General features: G+C 38.6%; 1 protein-coding gene across 1 annotated transcript in view; it reads left to right on the top strand.

Moving 5' to 3' along the window:
- Positions 1-16866, top strand: part of EGFL6 (EGF-like-domain, multiple 6) — a 54537-nt gene extending 37671 nt beyond the window's left edge. The window contains exons 9-13 of the mRNA XM_014960178.1: positions 1350-1679; positions 11287-11367; positions 13162-13248; positions 14731-14996; positions 16215-16866. Coding sequence (XP_014815664.1) covers positions 1350-1679; positions 11287-11367; positions 13162-13248; positions 14731-14996; positions 16215-16310 — 860 coding nt within the window. The 3' untranslated portion in view covers positions 16311-16866. The remainder of the gene's footprint in view (positions 1-1349; positions 1680-11286; positions 11368-13161; positions 13249-14730; positions 14997-16214) is intronic.
- The last annotated feature ends 6877 nt before the right edge of the window (positions 16867-23743 follow it).

Raw genomic sequence — 23743 nt, forward strand, 5'->3', positions numbered from 1 at the left:
AAGGAGAGTAAGCAAGTTTTTCATAATATGTAACTAAAATCTCTCCTAATTTCATGAAAACTGATAATTTTCCTATATTAAGAGAACGTGGAGAACAGCTGGCAACATTCTGTCTCAAAGGAGCCCTTTATGCTGGTACTGCGTCCCACCACTGGTGGAAAATCAATCCTGCATCCCCAAGTCCCTAGAATCACAGAATCGTTGTGGTTGGAAGGGACCTCAGAGATCATCGAGTCCAACCAACAGAAATGCATCTTCAAATGGGTTCCTATGAAAAATGTCCCTCATTCAAGCATCCAAACATAGTTTGATGACTGTAAAGAGAAAAATTGAATTTTAAAAGAAATTAAAGGCTTGTATCTTGAAGCTTAATGCATCGACAAGAAAAGCATGATTTGAAAATCAGTCCTGCCATATAAATATAAAAATGTCCTCTTAACAATTAATGTTTTGAATTTTTTGCCTGGATGTAGAGGATATTTGACTTCATTATACTTCATAATAAGGTAAACTCCAAATTCAGATTTTTTTCCTTTCGTTTTACAGGTTTGGACAATCTTAATTGACTTTTACCCCTCTCCTAAGTTTTTTATTTCTGCCAGACTTCATGATTCTCAGCAAAATCGAAAGTTGCAAGATACTGTAAGGCGGGTTATCCTTTCAGTATTTTTTAGCCAAGAGGAATAATAACATAGTAAAAATCTCAGGAAATTTTATATTTATATTCTAGTCCACCTTGGAATTGCAAGAGGATAAAAATTTGGCATTCTTGGAGGCCTCTCTGAAGTTTTGGGGTTTACCCCTTAAAACCAAATATTCCTTAGAGCTAAGTAAAATGTGATGGAGCTGCTTGAGGTATCTCCTCTCAAGATGTATTCCATTTCAGTGGCTTCCAGCTTTTGCTGCAAGTAAAGTTAGGCCAGAGAAGTTCACAAAAGACAGTTAAGAAAAATGCTCTTTGCTAGTAGGCTGACATTTGTTATGCAAGGAATTGTACTTCTGTGGACAATTTTTAGTAGTCCACATATTGAAGAGGGATATTTTTTTTTTAACTCAAGCTCCAGTGTATAAATAATGTAAGGAGTTCTATGGCCTGTGTTACACAGGAGTCCAAATGAGGTTATGAACAGAGGGTGACTTTGGTCTTCTTGTTGTAAGTGAAACAGAGGGTTGTCTATACAAGAGCTAAACACGTGTATGCATATTCAGTTCTGTGCAGAGCTGAGCTTATATCTCATAGTAGAGAATTTGGCAGTATGGGTCTCTGGACATTGTAAGGACACCATGGTGCCATTTATAAATTCTGTCATTCCTTAGATTAATTTTTAATATTTTCTTCTTGGTTCTAGTTATCCCTGAAAAGTCAGTCAAGGAAATTGCAAGAATCCCTGGAACAGCTAAGGACACAATTAAAAAACTTCTTGCACATAAAAACAGTGTGAAAAAGCATGAAACAATCAAGAATGTGATCCCAGAAGCAGCCGTGACACCGGCTTCTAAGAACCACTTGCAGTTATTGGACTATGAAGGTGGTATTGATCTTGGTGGGAGCTACCCTAAAGAAGAGAAAGAAACGGAAGCTACTACAGAAGACGAGGCAGAAGAGTCAGACGAAGAGGAGAAGGAAGACTTTGAGAATCAAATTGAGCATGAACAAAGCCTGAGAGGAGATGTCTTTTGTAAGTTTCTTCATTTTTTAAAAAAAATCTGGTTTCAATGTAAAAATACATATGAACACTAACAAAATCATCACGAAACATTACAGGCATTTTAGCAGAATTAACTTGTAGAGAATGAAGAGCAACCTACTGTACCTGCAGGTGAGATTAAAGGTACCGAATCTCCCTTTTAGGGTAATCTGTCTGCAGTCAATGTGAGCAGAGAGGGATTGCACCATCCTGACAGCCCCTCTGCAGGCTGTTGCTTCCAGAGCAGCTCAGACGGAGCACACAGCTTCTCCCCATTTTCTTCACAGAAGCCCCAGCAAAAACAAGATAGTGTGCTGCTTCATTACGAGTAAGACAATAATTAGCTGTGATTCGTGGTAGGCACAGTCATCATCCTAAATAGTGTGCATTATTCAGAGGAAAAACATAGACTTTGGTGGTTTTGTGTTTCAAATAATATAGACCATGTAATAGGTACCACTGTTGTTTCCTGTTGTTCCCAACAGACAAATAACAGTGTGAAACACAGAGCATTTTTTATCCCTTTTGTTTAAATGTGAGACTTTATCTGAATGGGCACTTTCAAATTTAAAGCATTTGATGGTATTTGAGCAGGAGTCTTGCTTAATTTCTGACATTAGTCATTTATCAGGAAGATTAATATTGGTTACCTCAGTCTGCTTTCAAATGTTTCCTTCTAACTATTATCTGGCATTCTATGCAATTTCCTGCTGTGTTCTTTAAAGTTTTCAAACACGTTTTAATTGGGTTTTAGTACATCTGGCTCTGTCAAACATTCTTCAAGGTACTGGAGAAAACATGTAATATGAAAAAACCATCCTGCTAATAGTTTGTCCGTACTTTCTCTTTTCCAAAGTATGGAAAAATAATAAATACTATCCCACAGCAATTAAAATTATGCACCATATTTCATAATGATAAAAATTAACATAAATGAGGTTTAATTTAGCATTCAAGTTATTGCTATTTGATTTGAAAAGACACACAAGTATAATCCTTTTAAAGGAAAGATCTGTAATATTGCTCCTGTAAGAAAGCCAAGAAAAAATGTGATTATTCACCTAGCCACATTTGAGAGTACAAGCTTTTTTGCCAAAGGCACTCTTCTCCTCAAATTGCCTTTTTTCGATTTTCAGTGGTAATTGGCCTGTTTCAGTTCAGGCTAAGGATATAGACTAATAAATATTGCTTGCCCAAATTATACTAGCGAGCTGATAAACTGAGTCAAGTCAGGTCTTTGTTGCCCAATCTCCCCCACTTCCTGTAAATATCAACAGTGAGTGCTTAACAGCATATTTCAGGTTTGCTGAGAATTCTAAACTGGGGAGAGTGACCCATATGTTAAAGGGCAGGGCTGCTATTAAGAGGGACCTGGCCAGGCTGTGACAGTGGGCTGACAGGAACATTATGAAGTTCTAACAAAAGCAAATGCAAAGGGAGAGAAAAGCCTCATGCAGATTGTTTTACAGACCTCATTACAGACATGGGATGACTGCTTAGGAAGAAGCTTTGCAGAAAAAGGCAGGTGGTTCTTCCCTTCTCTTTGGCATAGGTGAGACAACATCTGAGGTGCTACGTCCAGTTTTGGGCTCTCCATTACAAGACAGGTGTGGACATACTGGTGTAAGTCTATCAGCGCTCCACCAAGGTCAGGGGCCTGGAGATCATGGTATAAGAACAGAGGCTGAGAGTAATATTTTTCAGCCTGAAGAGGAGAAGGCTAAGGGGAGATGTTATAGCTGTCTTCAATTGTCTAATGGAAGGTTATAGGGAAGGCACAGCCAGGCTCTTCTTGAAAATATACAGCAATAGGACAAGAGGTAATGAACGCAAGTTGGAACAAAAAAAAAATAAATCTGATTAGATGTAATAAAAATAACATTTTACAATGAAAGTTGTACAATGAAAATTGGTACAGGTATGAGGAGAGGTGGTGAAATATCCATCCTTGGAGAGATTCATAATATGATTGAGCTGGGCCTTGGAGCAGCCTCCTGATCAGGAAGTCAGACTAGGTGACCTACAAATGTCCCTTCCAACCTACATGATTCTATGATTCATTCTATACTGTGAAAAGAGCATTTCAAAGCAGTTTAGAAAACAGTGGTATTCAGTGTGTGTAGACCTGCATCCTGGAAGATGCTTTGATGCCTCTCTGGTACTGTAAGCACATAAGATCACAATTCAGGAATTGGTGGTATTTCCAAAATATCAAAACAGCTGCCACCTAGCCACATGCAAAGCCCACATTCCACATCAAGCCCTTCCTTGCACAAGAAGAAAAGCTCAGGATGCGAGTACCAAAGTGACGGAAGGATGAATAGAGCTCTCTCTTTCATGGTGGGACCTTGGTAGACTGAGAGCGCTCTTCAGACCTTTTGACTGACTGAAGTGGGAGGCAGTTGGCTTACAGGTCAACAGAAAAAGAGGCGTCATGTTGAATGTTCAGGATGCCAGAAATAGTGTCCCCAGGGTAGGGTTACTGTCTTTTTTGGCTTAAAGGACATAGAACTCCACTCTCTGTGCCTGGTGTTACAAGGGGAACGTGCTCTCCTGTACATAACTTGATGCAGTTGCAAAACATGGATCATGTAACCTTCCTATTGAATACTTGGTGCTACACTATTTGGAATAGATTAATTTCTCAGATTTCAGTTTGAGTGAGGGAACGCAGGGAAGAATCTTTTGTCCATAGGAAAAGCCAAGTCAAAATAATATACAAGAGATTTTTGCTGTGATATATGGTGAGATTCTTTTCCAAGGACTTTCTCAACCAAACCAGAACATTCGAACACCATATACCTGGGCTAGGTAGAGACTACTTGTCTCTACAACATTGCCACTAAAACTGACAGCAATGATAATTAACATGATTGCTTGAAAATATTAAAGCACTATGGTTTATTTGTATTGTTGCCTATACTGTCTTTGTTCCAGTCACATTTGGCTGGAATTTTCCATTATTAATATAAGGGATTTATATGCTGAACATGCCAGAGAGATTCTATTTCACCAGGGAATATTGGCAGAAGGTTGGTGTGCTTCTTTATACAGGGATGCTAGTTTGCCTGAGATGTAGTTTCATTAAGTATGTGAACTTGTATTATTTATGGCTTTCTTGCTTGATACCAACTATGTGTAGCACTTAAGGCATTGTTCCATTTGCATTTTTCTTTCTGGATGGGTTGCATATGTTATCTGTGTTTCCTTTCCTTTTAAATATTCATAAGCTATAGTTGATTCTTGTTATTATAATAATTCAGTCATGATTCAGGCACATAATTGGCTTTAAAAACTTTCATTTTTAATGATGATGAGTGATCCTTTGGAGTACATGATTAGTTCAAATTTACAGCTCGTAAATTTACACATTGTTTTTTTTCCTCCTCTGCTGATGTCTATTCGGCAGTGATTCCTTTACTACCACATTCCGTTCCTCCATATAATGCCCTCAAGTATTCACAGAGCATCTCTTTTTTGTATTATTAATATTCATATTGTTTGTTTTCTAGGAAGAATGATTAATTAGGAAAAATGTATAGGTCATGCTTTTTAGAGATCCTAATTATTATTTTTAAATTTATGTATTATTTTATCATAGTAGTTTGACTACATAATAAATATATAGGGAGCTACAGAAAAGTACTGTAGGGAAAAATGCAATTACTGTACGGAGATTGAAATTATTAAAATAGGCCAGCTATCAAAACACAGGACCTTCAAGAAAGCAACTACTAACAGCTTTCTAAAAAAACACAATAGTTCAAGGTAGCAATGTGAAGCCCCCAACACTGAAGAAATGTCAGAATTAAGGTGATCTGTGACAACTTAATTTTTTCTTCTTATATTTTTATACCTTATTATGGAGACTGTAATGACTTTCTATGACTATTTTCCATGGTTACCTTACCTTGTTCAGTGTGAAAGAAGGACCTGTCCTGCTATGAAAGGAGCAGATTAATAAATAGGACTCTGTCCTATTGATTGCAAAAATTGCCAATGTGTAGAAAATGAGAGTAAACCAAAGCACTGAAAAGCTTCTTACTCTGGAAGACATGTCCTCTCAGTATGAGGAAGAAGACACAGAGAAGTGGACCAAATTGCTTGGTTATATCAGCAACGACTCTATAGATGCTCCACTCAAACTCGAGGTGAATTAATAGTGCATAACCTTAATTCTGACATTTTCTAATGTTTCACAGCTTTTCGTGTACCTTTCATAATCCAGAATGGTATTGCCAACTCCAACTAAATTCCATATTCTGTACTTTATCAATTTATGAAACTCATATCATGCTTCAAACACTCCTGTAGTATCATGAAGCCAGCTACATAAATTACAGAGTCCCTTCCTTTGATAGCATCAAGCATGATAAAAAGGTTTTGGTTTTCTGGTTTATTTGGCAATACTAAAAGGGTGACTGTTTCCCTTATAGGTTCTAGGCTCTTAATTCTGAAAGAGAGCACTCTCTCAGTTAATCAGGATGTTTGCTTTTATTCTTTTCTGATAATTAGACCACCATGTGAGCAAATAATGCTTAGACCAAAGTTCAGTCTATGGCTATAGATAAAAGGCTGAAAAGATGTCAGGCATCTGGTGAATGTAATTCTTTCAGAGGAGAATGTGGTAGCAGAGACGTGGCATATTGCTTTCAGTACAACGTAGTGATATACTATATATGTAGGAAGCTAGTCTTCATTTTACTAACTCTTGTATTTCACTTGATTTTTTTACACTGGCCGCTCTATATTTCTCAGGGTTTTTTATGGGCTTTGAACATCAGAGAGCAGTGTAAGAAAGACAGTGAGTACCCTTTTTGTGAGAGTTCCCACATGCGGCAGTTGCAGGCACTTTAGAATTCTATATGTTAATGTTACCAAGAGTAAGTTACTTTTCCCAAATTTTGTATTGTATTTTTACATTTAGACTAATGAAATAACTACATTCATTTTTTACATTTAGACTAACCTACCTAGGCAAAACCAGGCATAGGCGTTTTCCAGGGGACAGAAAAATCAAACAGCTGCAACAAGAGATAAAAATATACCACATTGCCCACAAGTAGCACATTTAAATACGTGGGTGCTTATATTCTGCCGTATATCTGTTCTTCCAGTACAGCTGCCTCAGCAAGAGCTCGGTATGATGCCACAGATGATTTATACGAAATACAGACCCACTAACAGGAAAAAAAAAAAAGGAGGAATTAAAGCTTGAGGATAGCACATGCATTACTGCAGACAAATAGAAAATTACTTCCAAGCTATAAACCAAGCCATATTTTTCAGACAAAAATGTCATTTCCAAATGCACAGAAGTAATTTTATATACAGCAGTTGGCAAAGCGGAGAGGTGAAACCAAGTGCACATAAAGGAAAATCTATCAGTGTTTTCAGCAAGCTCCTTTAGCACCACAAAGTCACTTACCGGTCACTTATCAGTGCTTTTGTACTGCTTCTGAAGGGTGCCCATAAAACAGTGCTCCTCAGACTTATCCTACTGAGCTTCTGCCTGTTGGGTTTGGGGTTTTGGCTTTTTCTTGTCTTTTTTTTTTTTCACTTTGAATGTTTCAATATTGCAGTTTAGCCCAAGCAGTGCTTTTCCAGATGCGCTCCTGACACTTCCTATTGCTTTTTTGATCTCGTTGCCCCTTATTTGACTTATAGACTGACCTGAGGGTCTATCTACGTGCTATTTTTCAGGTGGACCTGAGCTCACGCCAGTCGTGCTCCAAGCAAGCCAGGTGCAGGCCAGCTCCAAACAAGAACTCCTTTTTAGGAGAAAGTTCGTTACTTAGGAGAAAGTTCTTTACTTTAGGAGAAAGTTCTTTACTGTGAGGGTGGTGGAGCACTGGAATAGGTTGCCCAGGGAGGTAGTTGAGGCCCCATCCCTGGAGATATTCAAGGTGAGGCTCGATGAGGCCTTGGGCAACCTGGTCTAGTTGGGGGTGTCCCTGCTGACTGCGGGGAGGTCGGACTAGATGACCTTTGGAGGTCCCTTCCAGCCTAGACAATTCTATGATTCTATGATTCTACAGTTGTGCCAACTCATGTAGTCAGAGTTGGCACAACTGGCAGACCAGTACAAACCAACCTGTTTGACAGGCAGAGTGAACTGGTGTCTGCCTGCACTTCTCAGAGGACTCTGCTGTGCACTGTATGAAAGGATGCACTTGAACCTAACTAGCTCTTTAAGTGGCAGTCTGTTATCTTTCTTTACTTAGCTATCTAAAAGTCCCCAGACAGGGAGATGGCTAGGAGGTAGTTCTCAAACCTCATCTATTTCATTATGTGCAGCACTCCCTGTGAGCCAGTTTAAAGTGGAATTCTAGTTTCATGTATAAATTTGTTCCTAAATCCCCTCCATGACACTGTTTTTAGGCACATTTATACTAGAACAATGTCTCAATGCTCCTACTTTCTCATTTTCTGAGGCTATTGCTAAGAAGTGCTTCCATGATTACAGACATCCTCAGTAGCTTCAGAGTTGTTTTATGTGAGTCCTCTTAATTTTTAGGGAATCAATATAGAGCTGGCTGGGGCTATTCTATTTTGCAGAAAGTCTCTTTTCTTGCTGCAGTTTCTGATATATAATACAATAGACAAACTGCATCTAACATGGCTTAACCAGATTGCCCCTCCTCAGAACAGGGGCAATATTCAGATACATGTCTCAGACAGCAACATTGAATTTCTTGCAGACACATGAACCTGTGTTAGCAACAAGGTGGCTGTTCTCATGAACAGAATGTCACCAATTTATTTATGGTCAACTCATCACAGACATTCACAGCCACAACTCCTATGGAAATTGGTGGTAGTTAGTTACATAGATACCTCTGATGACCTGGTCACTAATTCTTGCTCGTATGATCGACCCATCTTACCTCGTAAGAGTATCATGATGACATAAATGGATAAAAATGTGTGGCACCACAATACGAAGGGTTGTATATTGTAGAGATTATATAGTAGATAGTGCTGCAGATAAGTAGATGGCTGGGCACCAGCAGTATAGAAAGAAAGGTAGACTCTGCTGTGCCTAGAGGGGGACATATGTGAGCTTTTGTTGGTGAGAGTATGTTCTTAGGGAACATGAGACGAGGCCTGCCTTTCTGAAAGCACCAGTTGACAGCAGAAGAGCAGAATGGAGCAATCCTGACTCCTGCCTAGTACTTAGGAGAGGAAAAACTTTGGATCCTGGCTATGTCGTATGATGGTCTGATGTAAAACATAGGCCCATTCCAATAAGTAAGGTTTCTTGGAAACCTTTCTGTAAGCTGAAGCTTACAGTTTCTCATAATATGCAGGTGATATCGTCCAGTAAGTAGAGAACCTGAGTGTAATGCCTGACACTGAAAACAAAAATAGATTTGGATACAAAATTTGGCTTTTTATCTGCATGAAAGTTATTCACTTGAAGCATCTGCAGCACACAGCTACACCTGCATATATATCCCTCAAGTGAATTCAAGTGTAATTTAATAACTCAATAAATAATTCATTCTGGCAGCTGTTGTCTTCTGTTAAATCACTCTTTCCAGAACTGATCATATTTTAATAGCTCTCTTCATTTTGGCAAGGATTTTCACAGCCTGAGCCTCTTTCACTAAGGATGAGGCCAAGTTTATGGCATGACAGTGAACTTAACACCTAATCTCTATGTGCCTGTTGCTAAATGTATGTATGTAGACACATATTAATTTGGAGAAAGATATATTAATCCTTGCCTTAAGTAAGAATATTATCCAGGTGATTTAAGCAAGGGTCTCTGGGTGAGAGGAAGGCTGCAAGAGCAACAAGAGAGGACACGCTCCTGGCAATTCATCAGAAAGCTCTTAAGATTGCATGAGTCTCCTTTCTTGGCTCAATTCAGCACCTCTGGAAGTGCCTCCAGGGCCTCTTCATTAGTGTGTTTCTTCTAGTGTACACACAGAGCAATTTTTGACAGTTTTGAAGGAGCAGAAAGGTTAAGTAGATGGCATAGTCTATATGGTGCTAGGAGGCTCTGGATTGCATTAGGTTGTAAGTATATTCTTAAAACTGAGTATGTGTTTACGACTGTGGGTATGATGGAAAGCCCTAGCTCAGTGGAACTCAGGGGAACAAATTCCCCTCTGAACAAACGTGCGTGCATGTGAAAGTAATAACTTTTAGAATATTTGGCATTTGTGACATTCTAATAGCATGTATGGTATAATGCTGAGTAGGTAAAAGTTATTGAAAAGTAATTTCCATTTCCATAGTTCCTGTCATCTGGCATTGTTGAGGAAGTCTAAGCTTTTCTTAGCACTGCCCATGTGGTATGGCTGAAAAGAGAACTTCAATCTGTCAGGCTTTCCACTAACTTGTTTTGTAAGCAGTAATCCAAAGGCTCCTTCCTCAGTCCTCCTCTAAAATGGCACGTTTAAGCTCCTCCTGTTTTCATAGGTGGGTATGTATATATCATAGGTATCATCTGCATATGTGTTTGCGAAGGATAGAATCCTCTGCCAGTGAAAGCAGATCTTCCCCTTATCTCATGTGTGATTAATTACTTACACAGGCTTTGCATAAAGAAGTTGAGACAATCTTTTTTTTTTTTTTTTAGTGAGTGCACTTCTCTATTAATCACTTAAAATAGTACAAAAGAAGCTTAATCACAGAACTTTAAAAATACTTAGTATTTTAGAGTATTAGAATAAGTAAGAGTTTGTAAGCTTCTGTATCTTTGTAGTTCATCAGACAGGAGAGATTTTGCTGTGGTCTCTGAGGCTGCTGTTGCAGCACAGTACTGCTTGAGTAACTCTCTCCTTTTGTTACTCCTTCTTGAGTAATTGTCTTATGCACCTGACATTCATTGACTGTGCTGCTCTACTGACTCGTACAGTTTGGCATAAGACACATCAACCAATTTTTGCCACAGAACTTGTTTGGGGGTTTCCACCAGGTCTGGTTATCAAAACATCAGGCTGTGCTTGCCAGCTGTTGGCAGGGAGGGTGAGGAAGAGGTAAAGCAGTTGCTGAACCCTTCCTTCCCAACAGACCGCAGAGCTGGTCAGATTCACAGGAGAACACGTACCCCAGAAGAAAGTATGGCTTCAGAGAAAGCATTTTCTGGAGCTTCTGTTACAGCAGCACCAACTATCACTTACCTGACTACAGAGCTGTGGGCCTTTGGTGCACCAATGTTTACGGCTTTTACAAAGTCTTTGACATTACCCATTTTTTGAGGCTGCTGTTGGCAAAGTGCTGCCAAGCTCTACCAGGTGCCTTTGCTGCCTCATAGAGTTCAGGTACTTTGATCATTGGTTGCAGTTTTGTAGCAAGAGGGCAGATCACCACACCAAAGAAAGATCAGGTTCAATGTTTTATGACCTCATGAATCTTACAGCTCCTTTGCCCACAGCTTAGACTCAGTGCTGTGGAAAACAGCAGTTTAAACAAAGTTTTAAAATTCAGGGTTCGATCTAACTGGGATTAGGAATGTGAATTCAGTGGTGGAGTGGAAAGCACATACCCTAACCATTTTAAGTAAATGATGGCAACTGGTGTACAGGAATAATGTTCCATTTTCTGTTCCGTGGTACCTCAGCACTTGACAAATTGTTTTCTTTAGTTCCCAAGGTGAAAGAAGCAGCTGCCTTCGGACCTCTCCTGGCACAGAGAAAGATTCCAGTGTCGAGACCAGAGCAAGAAGGTAGATTATTTGTATTCTACAGTATTTATTTTCCTGTGTATTCTGTGTTTTCATAACATATATTAGCCAAGCCAGAACCAGTTTAAAAGCTTTTAACATAAAACAAGGTTAGGTGAGCACATTAGAGACAGTATCTGGCCAAATCATTCTGCCAGTTCCAATGTGAGAAGCTTTTATTCTGTCCTTTTCAATACATACTTTAACAATGTCCTTCAGCCATATTCTCTTGTTTTTTCTCCTGGTGCTCTGTCAGAAGTCAATAGGAGTTTCCCCTGAACAAGACGGAATAAATATTTACCCTGAATCTTAAGTAGCCTGGATGTGAATTTATGATAGTGACCAATTCATCAGTAAGTCCTGTGGATATCAGGGTAGGATGATACTACCTGTTCTTTCTCACAATAAAAAATTGTTGTCAGGGGAGCTGACTGATACAAGGTCTGAGACCTGCTAATTTATGTTCACAAACAACTAAAGCTTCTGCCGTGCCTTAGGAAGCTGCTTCACACAATTTTCAAACAGAAAACTTCACTGCCTCTTGGGAACTACAACAGACTGCAGCCTAGCTCTGGTCAAAGCAGAACATAAAAGCAGAAAAAAGGGCACTCTCCCCTCTCTCCTGGTGGGAAACAGTTTCCCTATGATGGACAGAATCATGAAGCTGACTATAAGGGCCTGCTTATGAGAGCCACAGGAAAAAAAAATTGTTAAAAAAAAATCAGAATCCAAAAGGGGAGACTGAGAGATTGTATTGAGCTGATGCCTTTACAGGGCAGGAGCATCCTCCTGGGGAACTACCAGCCAAGTGGGCAGGGGGTGAAAGGCTGGGATTGGCTGAGCTGAGATTATTTTTAGGGTAAGGTGGGTTTCACCCAAAAGCAATCCACAAATGCTTCCAAATCTTAAAGAATGTAAACCAAAACAAAATAGACTGATGTGCTGGCTGACGCTAAGGATAAGATTCTGGGATTTTTTCCAATTCAGAAAGCAGTAGTCTCAGAATCAATGGATTTATACAGTAAAGCTCTCTAAATGCCATGTACTGCACTTCTCCATCTCATGATAAAATACATGAAAAGAACAAGAAGGATGCTTCTTTCTGAGGAAGTTCAGATGGCTGACGTAGTGTTCTTAATCTGATCTGTCATGCTTGCATTGCAGAGTATTTCTTTCTCTGTCTATCTAACGCTTTTCATCTCCACAGTCACGGAGGCTGTGGTGTGCTCTGGGTGACACCCTTTTTCAGTGTATTCTAAAGGTCAACTGATTTGGGCTATTCCCAGCTCCATGAAGTATAAGTATCAAGTGCAGACATAAAGGATTCCTCTCATGGGAGTCCAGCTTTTCTCTTTCAATAGATAAAACCGGAGCTCGAGCATCTCAGCTGATTACAACTACAGCAGTGCAACAAATGGAGAGAGGAAAGCTCTAAAGTTGGCAGATCCTAAACCATTTATGATGCTAGAGTTCAAAAATAACACCTCCAGCTACACCTGCTGATCAGCAGACACTCATACAGAAGTCACAGCATATAAACTCACGCAGATGGGAGATTGGCAGTAAAAAGACACAGCAGATTTTCCTATGAGTTAAAGAAAGAATTACTATGTAAATTCTAATGTTCTGTTATCTGCAATTTAATGTAGGTCAACACTATCTGAACTCAGATTGTAGATAATATTAGAATGACCTTTGAATTCATGACTGAGTAAATAAAGAGCACACTGTTTCTATCAGTACTTATGATATAGTGCTCCTCGTATCTCTGACTCTCCATTGCCAATTTTTTTTCAGTTGATTGCAGCTTCAGTCGGGGGGTCTGCGACTGGAAACAAGATGCTGATGATGACTTCGACTGGAATCCTGCTGATCGAGATAGAGGTATTTAAATATCTGTCCTCTAGCTTCAGTTGATTGCAGTTTCAGTCGGGGGGTCTGCGACTGGAAACAAGATGCTGATGATGACTTCGACTGGAATCCTGCTGATCGAGATAGAGGTATTTAAATATCTGTCCTCTAGCTATGCTTTGATTTGATGGCTCACCCCCTCCAAAAACAGGGAGACGGAGGGGAAAACAGAAACAGGAATTAGCTTTCCTATCAGTGGGTTATCTTTATAACAGAAAAAAAAGGAGGCAGAAAATGCTGGAAGTGGAAATTGTTTCTTTTAAATGTCGAGTTGGCAACTGGTAATCGCTATCATATTTCACACAAAATATGAGAAAAGGGATTAGAATATAACTGTTCAGAACTGTAAGGTACAAGGCAGTGGAAACCTTATTAGTTACGCATTGTGTCTCTCCAAGTCCGTTAGGGCAATTAACCACACATCAGCCATGTAGATGGATGTGGCAACATAGTCACTCACATGGCTCAGATAACATTGTGATAATAGCTCAGAAATCTCAAGCTCTGCAAGACAAACTAGTGACAGCATTCCTCGGAGTGAACCAAGTGCAAGGGGCTCTTCAAGAACAACTAATACCTGACCTGGTACCCATGCCAGGCCTGCTAAAACCTGAGAAAGAGCTCCATGAATGCAATGGGTGACTGCTGTGCTGGTGTATATAAAAAGGTAGGGCTGAAGAAACTTGTTTGAAAGGATGCCTCTTCCTCTGTGACAGAGGAAATGCTGCAGAAGATGCTGCAGTAGGGACTGGTGGATCCTGCAGATCCTGTAGGCTACCTGCTCCAGTTCCTACACACACATGCTCTTCCTCTTCCCTCCATGGTCTTTCCATCCCAGTCTTTCTTCACTAATCCTTCCTCTCCTGCTGTGCATATTTCCTTTTTCCCAAGTCCCTACTCTGTCCTGTCACTTTCAGGAAGAGTTTACCTTGACCTTAGCCTGTCTCTCCAAACATGCATCTGTTGATGATGACTTTATTTATGGGCCCAGATGGTTTAGCTCTTTATCACCTTGTGGGTCTCCGTCATTTCATTGGTCCTCCAGGATTTGGGGAAGAGACTATCAGTTCCTTTAGAGGACAGTGGAGAAAGTACTGAGCTAGCTCAAGTACTGAACATGGTCTGACCACAGAGGTGCAGCAGCATGTTTCAGGCTGTTACATTTGAAAAACTGAGATGATTTTGCCTTTGAAAGATAGCACAAGGAAGAATGACTGTAATTGCCAGTGAAATATGAACTCATCCCCTCTGTAAACTGATCAGACTTCCAGCAGTGCAAGCTTATTCCTTGTAAAATAAGCTTCCTGCTGCTTCTCTCTAGTCTGATTTTAAATTATTCAAGTAACACAGTTTCCACATATTTTCTTAGTAAATACATATTCCATTTGCTAATAAATAACACAAGTTCATTAAAGATGTGTTTGTCTTTTTTTTCTTTTTTTTTGTTGTTACAAGGTGATGGGTACTACATGGCCGTTCCAGCCTTTGTGGGGCACAAGAAGGATATGGGACGTCTAAAACTTCTCCTCACTGACCTCAAACCAAAGAGCAGCTACTGCTTGATTTTCAGTTACCGGCTTGCTGGCGAGAGAGTGGGGAAACTTCGAGTGTTCCTGGCAAACAAAAAAACCACTCCTGTCTGGGAGGAGAACAAAGGAAAAGATGAAAGGTGGAGAACTGGAAAAATAGATATATTTCAGGGGGCTGAAACAACCAACAGTGTAAGTGTAACACAATTTATAAGCCAACTACCACAATCAACCTAACAGCCTAATTTCCTAATCCTCAAGTGGTACACCAACTGTTTTATAGGCATCGCTTACTGGCAATTGAAAGGCTTCACTGAAATGGGGAACAGAAGCACAGATTTTAGGAGGCAGAAAAGTTACTATCTGGTTGTAATTTCAGAACTGAATTACCCCAGTTGGTTAGAACACTGATGCCAGTAATCCTGTCATTTTGTAAAAACTGCATCAGACCATAAATTAACACAAACAATGAAAATCTCTAATATCTCATGCAACAGAAACATACATATGTTGCTGGAAAAAAGAATATTATCCCTTTTTTCATAGAAGAGGATGCTCTCAAAACACACTAAACCCAATAATTAGTGCAAAAGGAGATCTCATATATAACCAAGGGTGGGCAATCACCCTAGAAGCGGGATATACTAGCCAACAGGGAACACTGTGCACTGATGTATGTCTGAAAACTGCCTCAATCAGAGCTTCAATAAGTTTCTCCTTCAAATTCTAGGGTCTGGTTTTCATTTATGTGACTGAACGTTTTCAGTGCTGTGTAAAGGCTTCCACTGCATAATTGAATACTGGGAGTATAAATGAAATGCAAGCTCTTTTCAAGGTTCTTTGCACTGCTGGAATGATGTAGAAAAGCCCTTGCATAAATGAAAATCAGGCTATAAAATAAAAACCCAGCCATCGTTTTCATAAAAATGAACCTACTGATATAGTATACATACTATACTACACCTATACATACTATAGATAGAGAGTAAATATACATGGTATATACACTATATACGTAGTATATCTAAAGTACATTTACCTCAAAACTAAGGATCCAAATAAATTGAAAACAAGCAGTTGTAATGCCTTCAAGGAGTACACTAACATCACATACTGCAGTTAAACCACGTTATTATAATAGGATTTCACCCAATTTGCATTTTCTTTGTACAATGAAAAGAAGTAATCTTATTAAAAGAATCCATTTGGTATTGTAAATCTGTGGAGAGGATTATCAATCTAGTTCAAATAATACACGGAAAATCTAAAAACTGCAAGGATTTTAAGTCATTAAGTTCTGTATTGTGATAAAAAATTCCTCAAATATAGCATTATTACTAATTAACATTGAGAGCTGCTAAATGGTTGGATAAATGACATTCTGACAATACATCTCTTTTCTTATGACAGGTAACCTTTGAATCAGAACGTGGGAAGGGCAAAACTGGAGAAATTGGAGTGGACAATGTTATATTAATTTCTGGTCTATGCCCAGAAGATACCTGATAATGGATATTTGAGTATACTGGATTTAATCCTATTTTTAATATTTGCCTTACTGGTAGCATATTTTTGTATAATTTTCTTTACAAAAAAAACCAAAAACATAAAAACTGTGCCCTGAACTTAATGCAGCAATAGAAACAGAAAACCTGATGTGCAAGAAGCAGAGTACACTTTTTTAAGAGCTATTTTAATACATGCTTTAAGTGTAGCACTACAGTATTTTATCATTCAAGGTCAGGGGTTTTAAAGTATTATTTGTCTAGCTTTTTTACAAATTCTACACGTTTTTATTCCTTAAAGTTCTTTTCAAGACTATTCTTAAGTCTTTGATTTCATTTTTTCTACTTCACAAGAACATTGAGCAGTATTTAAGACGATGTTACGACTTCTGGTGACATAATTTTAACTTCCTACTTAGTTTGTAGATATTCAATCTATTCAACAAGTAAGAGAAAAGAGAGGAGCTTTATTTCCTTCTTGACAGAGCTATGCAAGTTGTAAGTGGAATCATGTCTTTGAGGAATATTTTCACTACCAATAAAGTATGTAAAATACCTTCTTTGTCATCAGTGTCTTTGAGTCACACAAATCACTGTTTAGAAATGATCCCTTTATAGTTTTAGAAGTGTGTAATGTTCATCTTTAACAGACGATGTTACCAACTGGCACTGAAAAAAAGAACACAAAGAATGACCCTGTATTAGCACTTAGGAAAATTCACGTTACATACTGACCTCCAGGGACAAACTGGTTCCTGTTTAATTGCAGGTAGCCTTTACCCCACAGAGGTGTGAAAGAATGTTTTTCATTTTCCAGTAGACAGTATAGCCTAGTGGCCACACAATAACACTCCTTCTTACACAACTGAAAAAAAACCCCTTTGCTGCGAGTCCCTTCATGTCACTTCAAATTTCAGCAAAAAGGATGGAGACTTACCTGACATCCCCAGGAGCAGGGAGGTGAGCAGAACCTCTCCCACAAACTAGGAGCTGCCACCATGACACCCCCCACCACTTTTTCACATGAACATGCACACATACACGTACATGTACACGTACACATTTGAGGAGGGTCTAGAATCCAGGTTCCACCTTTTCCAAGAAGTGGAACTACAGTGCTGTGGAGGACAAAGCCATCTTCTTCTGTCTTGTGATCTCTTGTGGAAGTACCAGATGGTCTTAATCCCAAGAGGACAGAGATGTCCATGGAGAAGCCCTCAGTTAAACGTGCATGCATAAGTTTTGCTCTTGATAAGCTCTTGGACCCCTTCTAGATTGACTGCTCACTGTTTATTATTAGTGAGCTCTTTATTTTATTTCTTGTATAAAGAAGGGGACATCCAAAACAATGGAATAGAATTTTATAGAGAAACACTAAGGAAGTCTGAAAAAGTCAGCCTATACAAACCTAAGCCTTTTAACAAAATACAACTCCAAAAGTTAAAACACCTTGAATTGCACCTGTGAAGCAAGTCAGGGATGTTTGAAACATTTCTTGTTGAAACACATATTTTGGCACTTTACACACAGCTGAGGAAAGGGTAAGCAAGACTGGAAATGTCTGGGAAGTTTACATTAGCTATGTAATCAGGAAATGCTTATTCTTTGTTAGAACTGGTTTCTGTTTTGAGACAGGGGCTCTGAGAACTGTAGAGGGACATCAGCTTTGATATATTAATTTCTTTCCTGATGTCTTTGGAGGTGCTGAGCAAATTACAGAATATGGACTTGAGAAAAATACATTCTCTTTAATCAGGCAAAGACTCTGGAAGTTTCAAAGGGAGGGGAAAGTTCCCTCAGTAGTGAATCGGATGCAGACTGTGATTTCAGGAAGCCTGAAGATCCTGGTCAGAACAAGGCAGAAAAGCGAAACAAATATTTTTTCTGGTTTCAGTCCTCCTCGTCTGACTCTGAAGTTGAACTACCCTTACTGAAGAATGAGAAAATGAAAGATCAATTTCATTGAAATCAAATTCTGTGTCTAGCTTCAAACAGCAATGATTTATACATACCCAGTGTCCCTAAAGCCTAAGAAGCCTAAGAATTGTTACAGTCCTGAGCATTACAGTGCAAATTATATATTTGAAATATATATGTGGAGCAAACTGAATTTACTTTAAAAAGTGCAGCTAGGCATTTCTTGCACGTGCAGTTATTTGGCACAGAAAGATAACTACTACCTATGGAATGCATAATGTGTAAGAGTATTTGCTCCATACACAAACAATAGAGAGCAAACACAATGAAAACGGTCTGATATGGAGCCAGATATGCCGATATTTATTTGTGGTTGGTTGAATCGTAGCCCACCATGAATCCAGACCGTGGCAATTACTTTAGTAGTAGCATTCTGTATCATTCTGTCCCAAAGACAAGATAAAAAGAAAAGATTTTGCATTTTATGGAATGGGTAAGAAAATTATTTGCACAGATAAGCACAGTTTATGGCAATAGCTGCCATAAGGCTTTCTGTAGTAGATGCAGAAGTTGTTTCTAATTTGTTTGCAATGGATTGTCAGATACAAGATAGCTTGCATCACAGCAGATCATAAAAATAATTCTAGCATAATAAGATCTGAAGAGCAAAACTGAAACCTTTTTTTGTTGTGAATAAATTCAAAGATAGCTTCTGCAGAAGCAACAAAATAAATCCATTATGTATAGGCATTCATATAAACTACATCAGTGCACCAGCAAATTAACTGGTATTGTTTGCAACATTCATTCAAAAGATGCAACTGCTCAGGGCAAAAGCTACATGTTTCTCCTTCAGAGGAAAACAGTTAAAGGGCATATTATGCCCACAGTCATTAATGCCTCAAAATGTTCCTGACAGTTTTCCATTACTGTGAAATGTGAAATCCATTATCTGCTTGATTATTTTAGACAGCAAGGAAACTGCACTGGGAGTATTTGAAAATGTTAAAAGTACACTATAATCAAGTGGCTTGAACTTTGATAACATCATTTGCAGCTCTTAAGTGTGATAATAAACTTTGAGATAGTACTCTGCCTACGAGTTAATTGGAAAAAAAAACAAAAAAAGAGCTTCTAGCTAATTACCCAAATCTATACTACATCCTTCAAAAACTACTCAACAGATGTGATCACTTAATCTTGAAGATTGTATAACGAAAGGTTTCAATCGCTTTTCTTCATCTGCCAAAAGAATTAAAGGAGACATTTCATTTTGTCAACCTTGAATACATGGAAATGCTAAGGCATGTTCCCACAAGATGATTATCTTGTAACCTGCAATTCAAAGGAACTTAAAACATTTTCCAGCTATTAGATGTTATTTTTATGCATTAAATAAGGATTCCCCACTGCAATTTTTAAGGATCAGAAAGTTAAAGATAATGGAGAGATGCTTTCAATGACTGATTGCCACTCATATTTACTTCATAATTGCTATAATTTTTAGTACAGAGTCATACACCTGTGTGTACTGGAGGCATTGAAATTCATTAAAATATATTAGTGAAAAGGTAAATAACAAGAAAGTGTGGAAAATAATTTATTTGGTCTTATGTGTATTCTTACATAAAAGCTCATCACAGCAAATGAAATCCGTCAGAGTACCAAAGTATGGCCCAAAACTTGGATTTTCACAGTCTACGAACATTAAATTTTTGCAGGTTTCTCTTCCACATATCATTAAGGACGGAGGAAGAGGTGATTGTTTAAAACACTCTGGTGCTCATTTAATTTCATTATAATGATTCACTTAGTAGTATCCCCATTACGTAATTTTTTCCTTACTTGCTAGCAGAAAGGTAGTGAGTCTTTTCATGAACTTAATTGTATGTCTGGATCATAGAGAGATTTTGGTTTTTTTCTGAGAACTCTAAAAACAATATAAATTTAAGACTTACTGACAAAACAACCTTCAAACTGAAGAAATCTTAAACTAAGGGAAGCTCTCCGGAAAGAATTACAGCATTGGACCACAAAATGAATGCACTGGGGAGAGCCTCTCTTTCTGCAGGCCCTTTTTTATTTCTTTCAAAATTTGCTAGATCTGAGCACCTCTCTCAAGAGAGCACAAATCTTGCTATGGTATCCTGCCGATTGAGGCAAACTGGCCACTACATAATTCAACACTGGAGGAAGTTGACATTAGGCAACCCAAGAACAGGAAAGCGAACTCAGAAGGGTCACTAATTGGAGCATGGGAGAAATATGAAAGCCAACCTCGAATGCAGATATACGGTGATGGATATTTTCTTGCATCTGGGTCTTACTGCTCCCTCACCATATTAATGTTTGTTCTTACTACAAGATTTGGTATCTCAATCGATCAATTCAATTATAACATAAACAATCCATTTTGAAAGTATTGTGCACTTCTGCTTTTCCTGCTGCCTTCCCACACAAGATGGAAATGATTTTGAGGGCCTTATGCCAGAATAGACATAACTGTATACTTTCACTCTAACTCCATGCAAAGTTAAAAGTCATCTTTTTGACGTGCATTCCCCCGTCAGGAGACAGATGCCTCATCTGGCCAGTGTCTGTTGGATTTGGGAGACAGATACAATTGCAAAGACGTGAAATCTCCTGCCAGTGACAGTTTGAGGCATGAACATATTGGACACTCAGGGCTCCCACAGGAATTCAAGCAGTTGGAAAGATGTCTTCAGAATCACCGCAGGATATTTTCCCAGTAGCCTCCCACACCCCCAGCTTCACCAGTTGGCTGTTTGCAGTACCTGCCCCTCTGCTTGTTGCTGCTGCTCTGCCACTCCAGGAACATCCTTTCCCAAACACTAGGCCACCTGGGGTCCTTCTCCTTAGTCGGTCAGTGCCCTGATCAATCATTCTTGACTTTCAAGGACAATGCGATCTAATTCTTCCTAGGCAGGAAACACAATAATAAAACTCATGCTTTAAAGCCGGTGCCAGAAAATGTCCATAATTCTGAACAAAGTCATTTTATTCAGCCATGCTAATAAAGAGTTTCTGAACTGTTGCCACCTTTCATTTTGTCTTTACAGTCATATTAGCATGGCGATTTAATACAAAACTATCCTGTGGCCAAATCAGTGCTTTACAAACCTATAAAAAAAGGCTGTATGAGGTACAAATCAAAAAAGATTATGTTTTTTTATAGGATTAATGGTACTTTTAACAGTGATATTTGTAATTCTGCCTTTCTTTGATTTTCAGTCAGGAAGCAAGAACATTTTTAGTCATTTATTGCAACTTGGGCGTTCAAGCTTTTTGCTGAAGATATGGAGACACATTCTGTCCCAGCTATGTTTATGTAAATCTTTTACTCAGCTGATTTCACGACTGACACTGTGATTTTTGATGGTGTTATGGAAAGCTGACATTGACTTCGCCTCCCTGTCTAGAAGCATTTCTAGCAAGTGACCAGTTCCCTTTCAGGTTTTCAGGGAGAATACAATTTCCTTCCTTCCTCTCTGTCAGGAACAGCTGCTGCCATTACCTGTGCACAAGGTTTCAGGAAGTTCAAATCACAGCTCCGGTGCCCGTACCCAGGGATTTTAGAGGAAATGCCTGTCCATCAGTCCTTCCTGCCACAACACATTTTGCCTGAGCTATTCTGAGGAGGCAGTTGTTACAATTCCAAGAATGGACAATAAAAAGGAGAGACCGAAGCTTATCCTTTGAAAAACAAATTGAAGAAAAAAGACTTTAAGGGAGCTCATACATATTTTGTTTCAAATACAAATGACATTACAAATTGCATACAAATACAGATACAAATACAAATACTTTACAAATATGTTGTGAATGAGAGTACATCTCTTCAATATTTCATTGCTAATGTATTATCAAAACACAATATCTTCAAAACTGGTAAAAAACCTCCTTTTTATTTCATTAAAAGAAACTGCGTATCACTGTTCTACTTCCAGTGACTGTGATCTCTTTCATAGATACAGGTATAAGTTAATAAATAAGCAAAGTAATAATTGTGATAGTTTTGCAGGATGTTTCCTGATAGATGGCAAGCCAGAACTGTTCACATGCATTATTATGCCAATGTTGTCTTCTATGTAGATCATATGCAGAAAATGCAAACCTACAGCTCATTTAAACTCAGAAATGTTAAATTTTTGTTGTACGTTCAAAATGATGTGTTGTACCTCTGAGAGACTACATGACAAAGCGGTAAATTACATGAAAAAATAGCACCCTGTTATGACATTATGATATGATGCAACTTTTAAAATAAAATAAAACTATAAAAATAATTCTATAGAATAAATTATACCCAACCATTTTGTTTTGATTTTGTTTTTCTTTAAATAGAATCATTGCTTTAGAAAAAAAACTTTTTTAGGGAAACATATTTGAAACTGATGCTGTTCCATGCAAGCAGCTTACGATGAACATTGACCAACACTTTTCCAACTAGTTCTGTGGCTATTTAACACTTTGTCAGCTGACAGAATATCTCACTTAGTTGAATAGAAGCCTATGTTTTTAGAAAACAACTTACCACAGCCAATACTTAAGCCTCAAGGAAATTGCCACTGTTACAGTAACACCGATTCTATCCTGAAAATCCATGCAAACACAAACATGTATCTATATATCATTACACACATATACACATATGTATTAATATAGTGGGTATATATTTTTAACCTGGTCTTTTTGTTTGTTTACTTCATAGGTAACTGAGAAAGCATTATTGTCTCTGTTTTATAAATGGGAAACTGCAATAATGATCTCTTATTCATTAGATCAAAGACGATTTAATGGAGATGCCGGAGGAGTCCTTTGAGTGAGGAACCTGCCTTGAGGAGGAGCATCCTCAGTTTTGATCCCTAATCAAAGGACAGCTAATCACGAGGAGCAAGTCACATTCCTTATGCCTTCCTGCCAAGGAAGCTCTGTGCCTCTGCAGCAGGCAAGGCACTTTCAGCTATGGATATAAGGAAGCGAGTAAGTACCACGCTCACAATCGTACAAATAAAGATTAAAGAAAACTAGCATTCAAGAGCCTTATCCTGGGAATCCCAAACTGAAACTAAACTGCAAACTCTTGAATATTTTAATGATAGTAGCTGCTGAGCTCATGACACACGTAAGCTGGAAAAACACTTAAAAATATGTAAGACAGGCCACTGGATGACATGCCACATTTGGCCCTGGAAGGCTTGGACTATGTTCTTGTTCTGCTACTATTTTATTGTGCCAGTTTTGAACAGTCCCATCATCTGCTTCAATTTCTTCACCTCTTTTTTTCATAAAACTACAGACTCTTCAGGATAGCTTTTGTCCCACGCTTCGTTTCTGTGTGAGTCACAAAGAAAAGGCAAGAAGGGAGCCTGATCTCAACTGTGGTCTCCAGGTAGCCAGGGCTAACAACTGCACCACACTTTCAAACACTGCTGAATTTGTGAGTTTGGCACAAATACACTGCAAGTTAAGTATTAAACAGAATTAGCAATCATT

This window comes from Calidris pugnax, unplaced genomic scaffold (assembly GCF_001431845.1).
Source record: "Calidris pugnax isolate Ruff unplaced genomic scaffold, ASM143184v1 scaffold188, whole genome shotgun sequence".
Classification (NCBI taxonomy): Eukaryota; Metazoa; Chordata; class Aves; order Charadriiformes; family Scolopacidae; genus Calidris; species Calidris pugnax.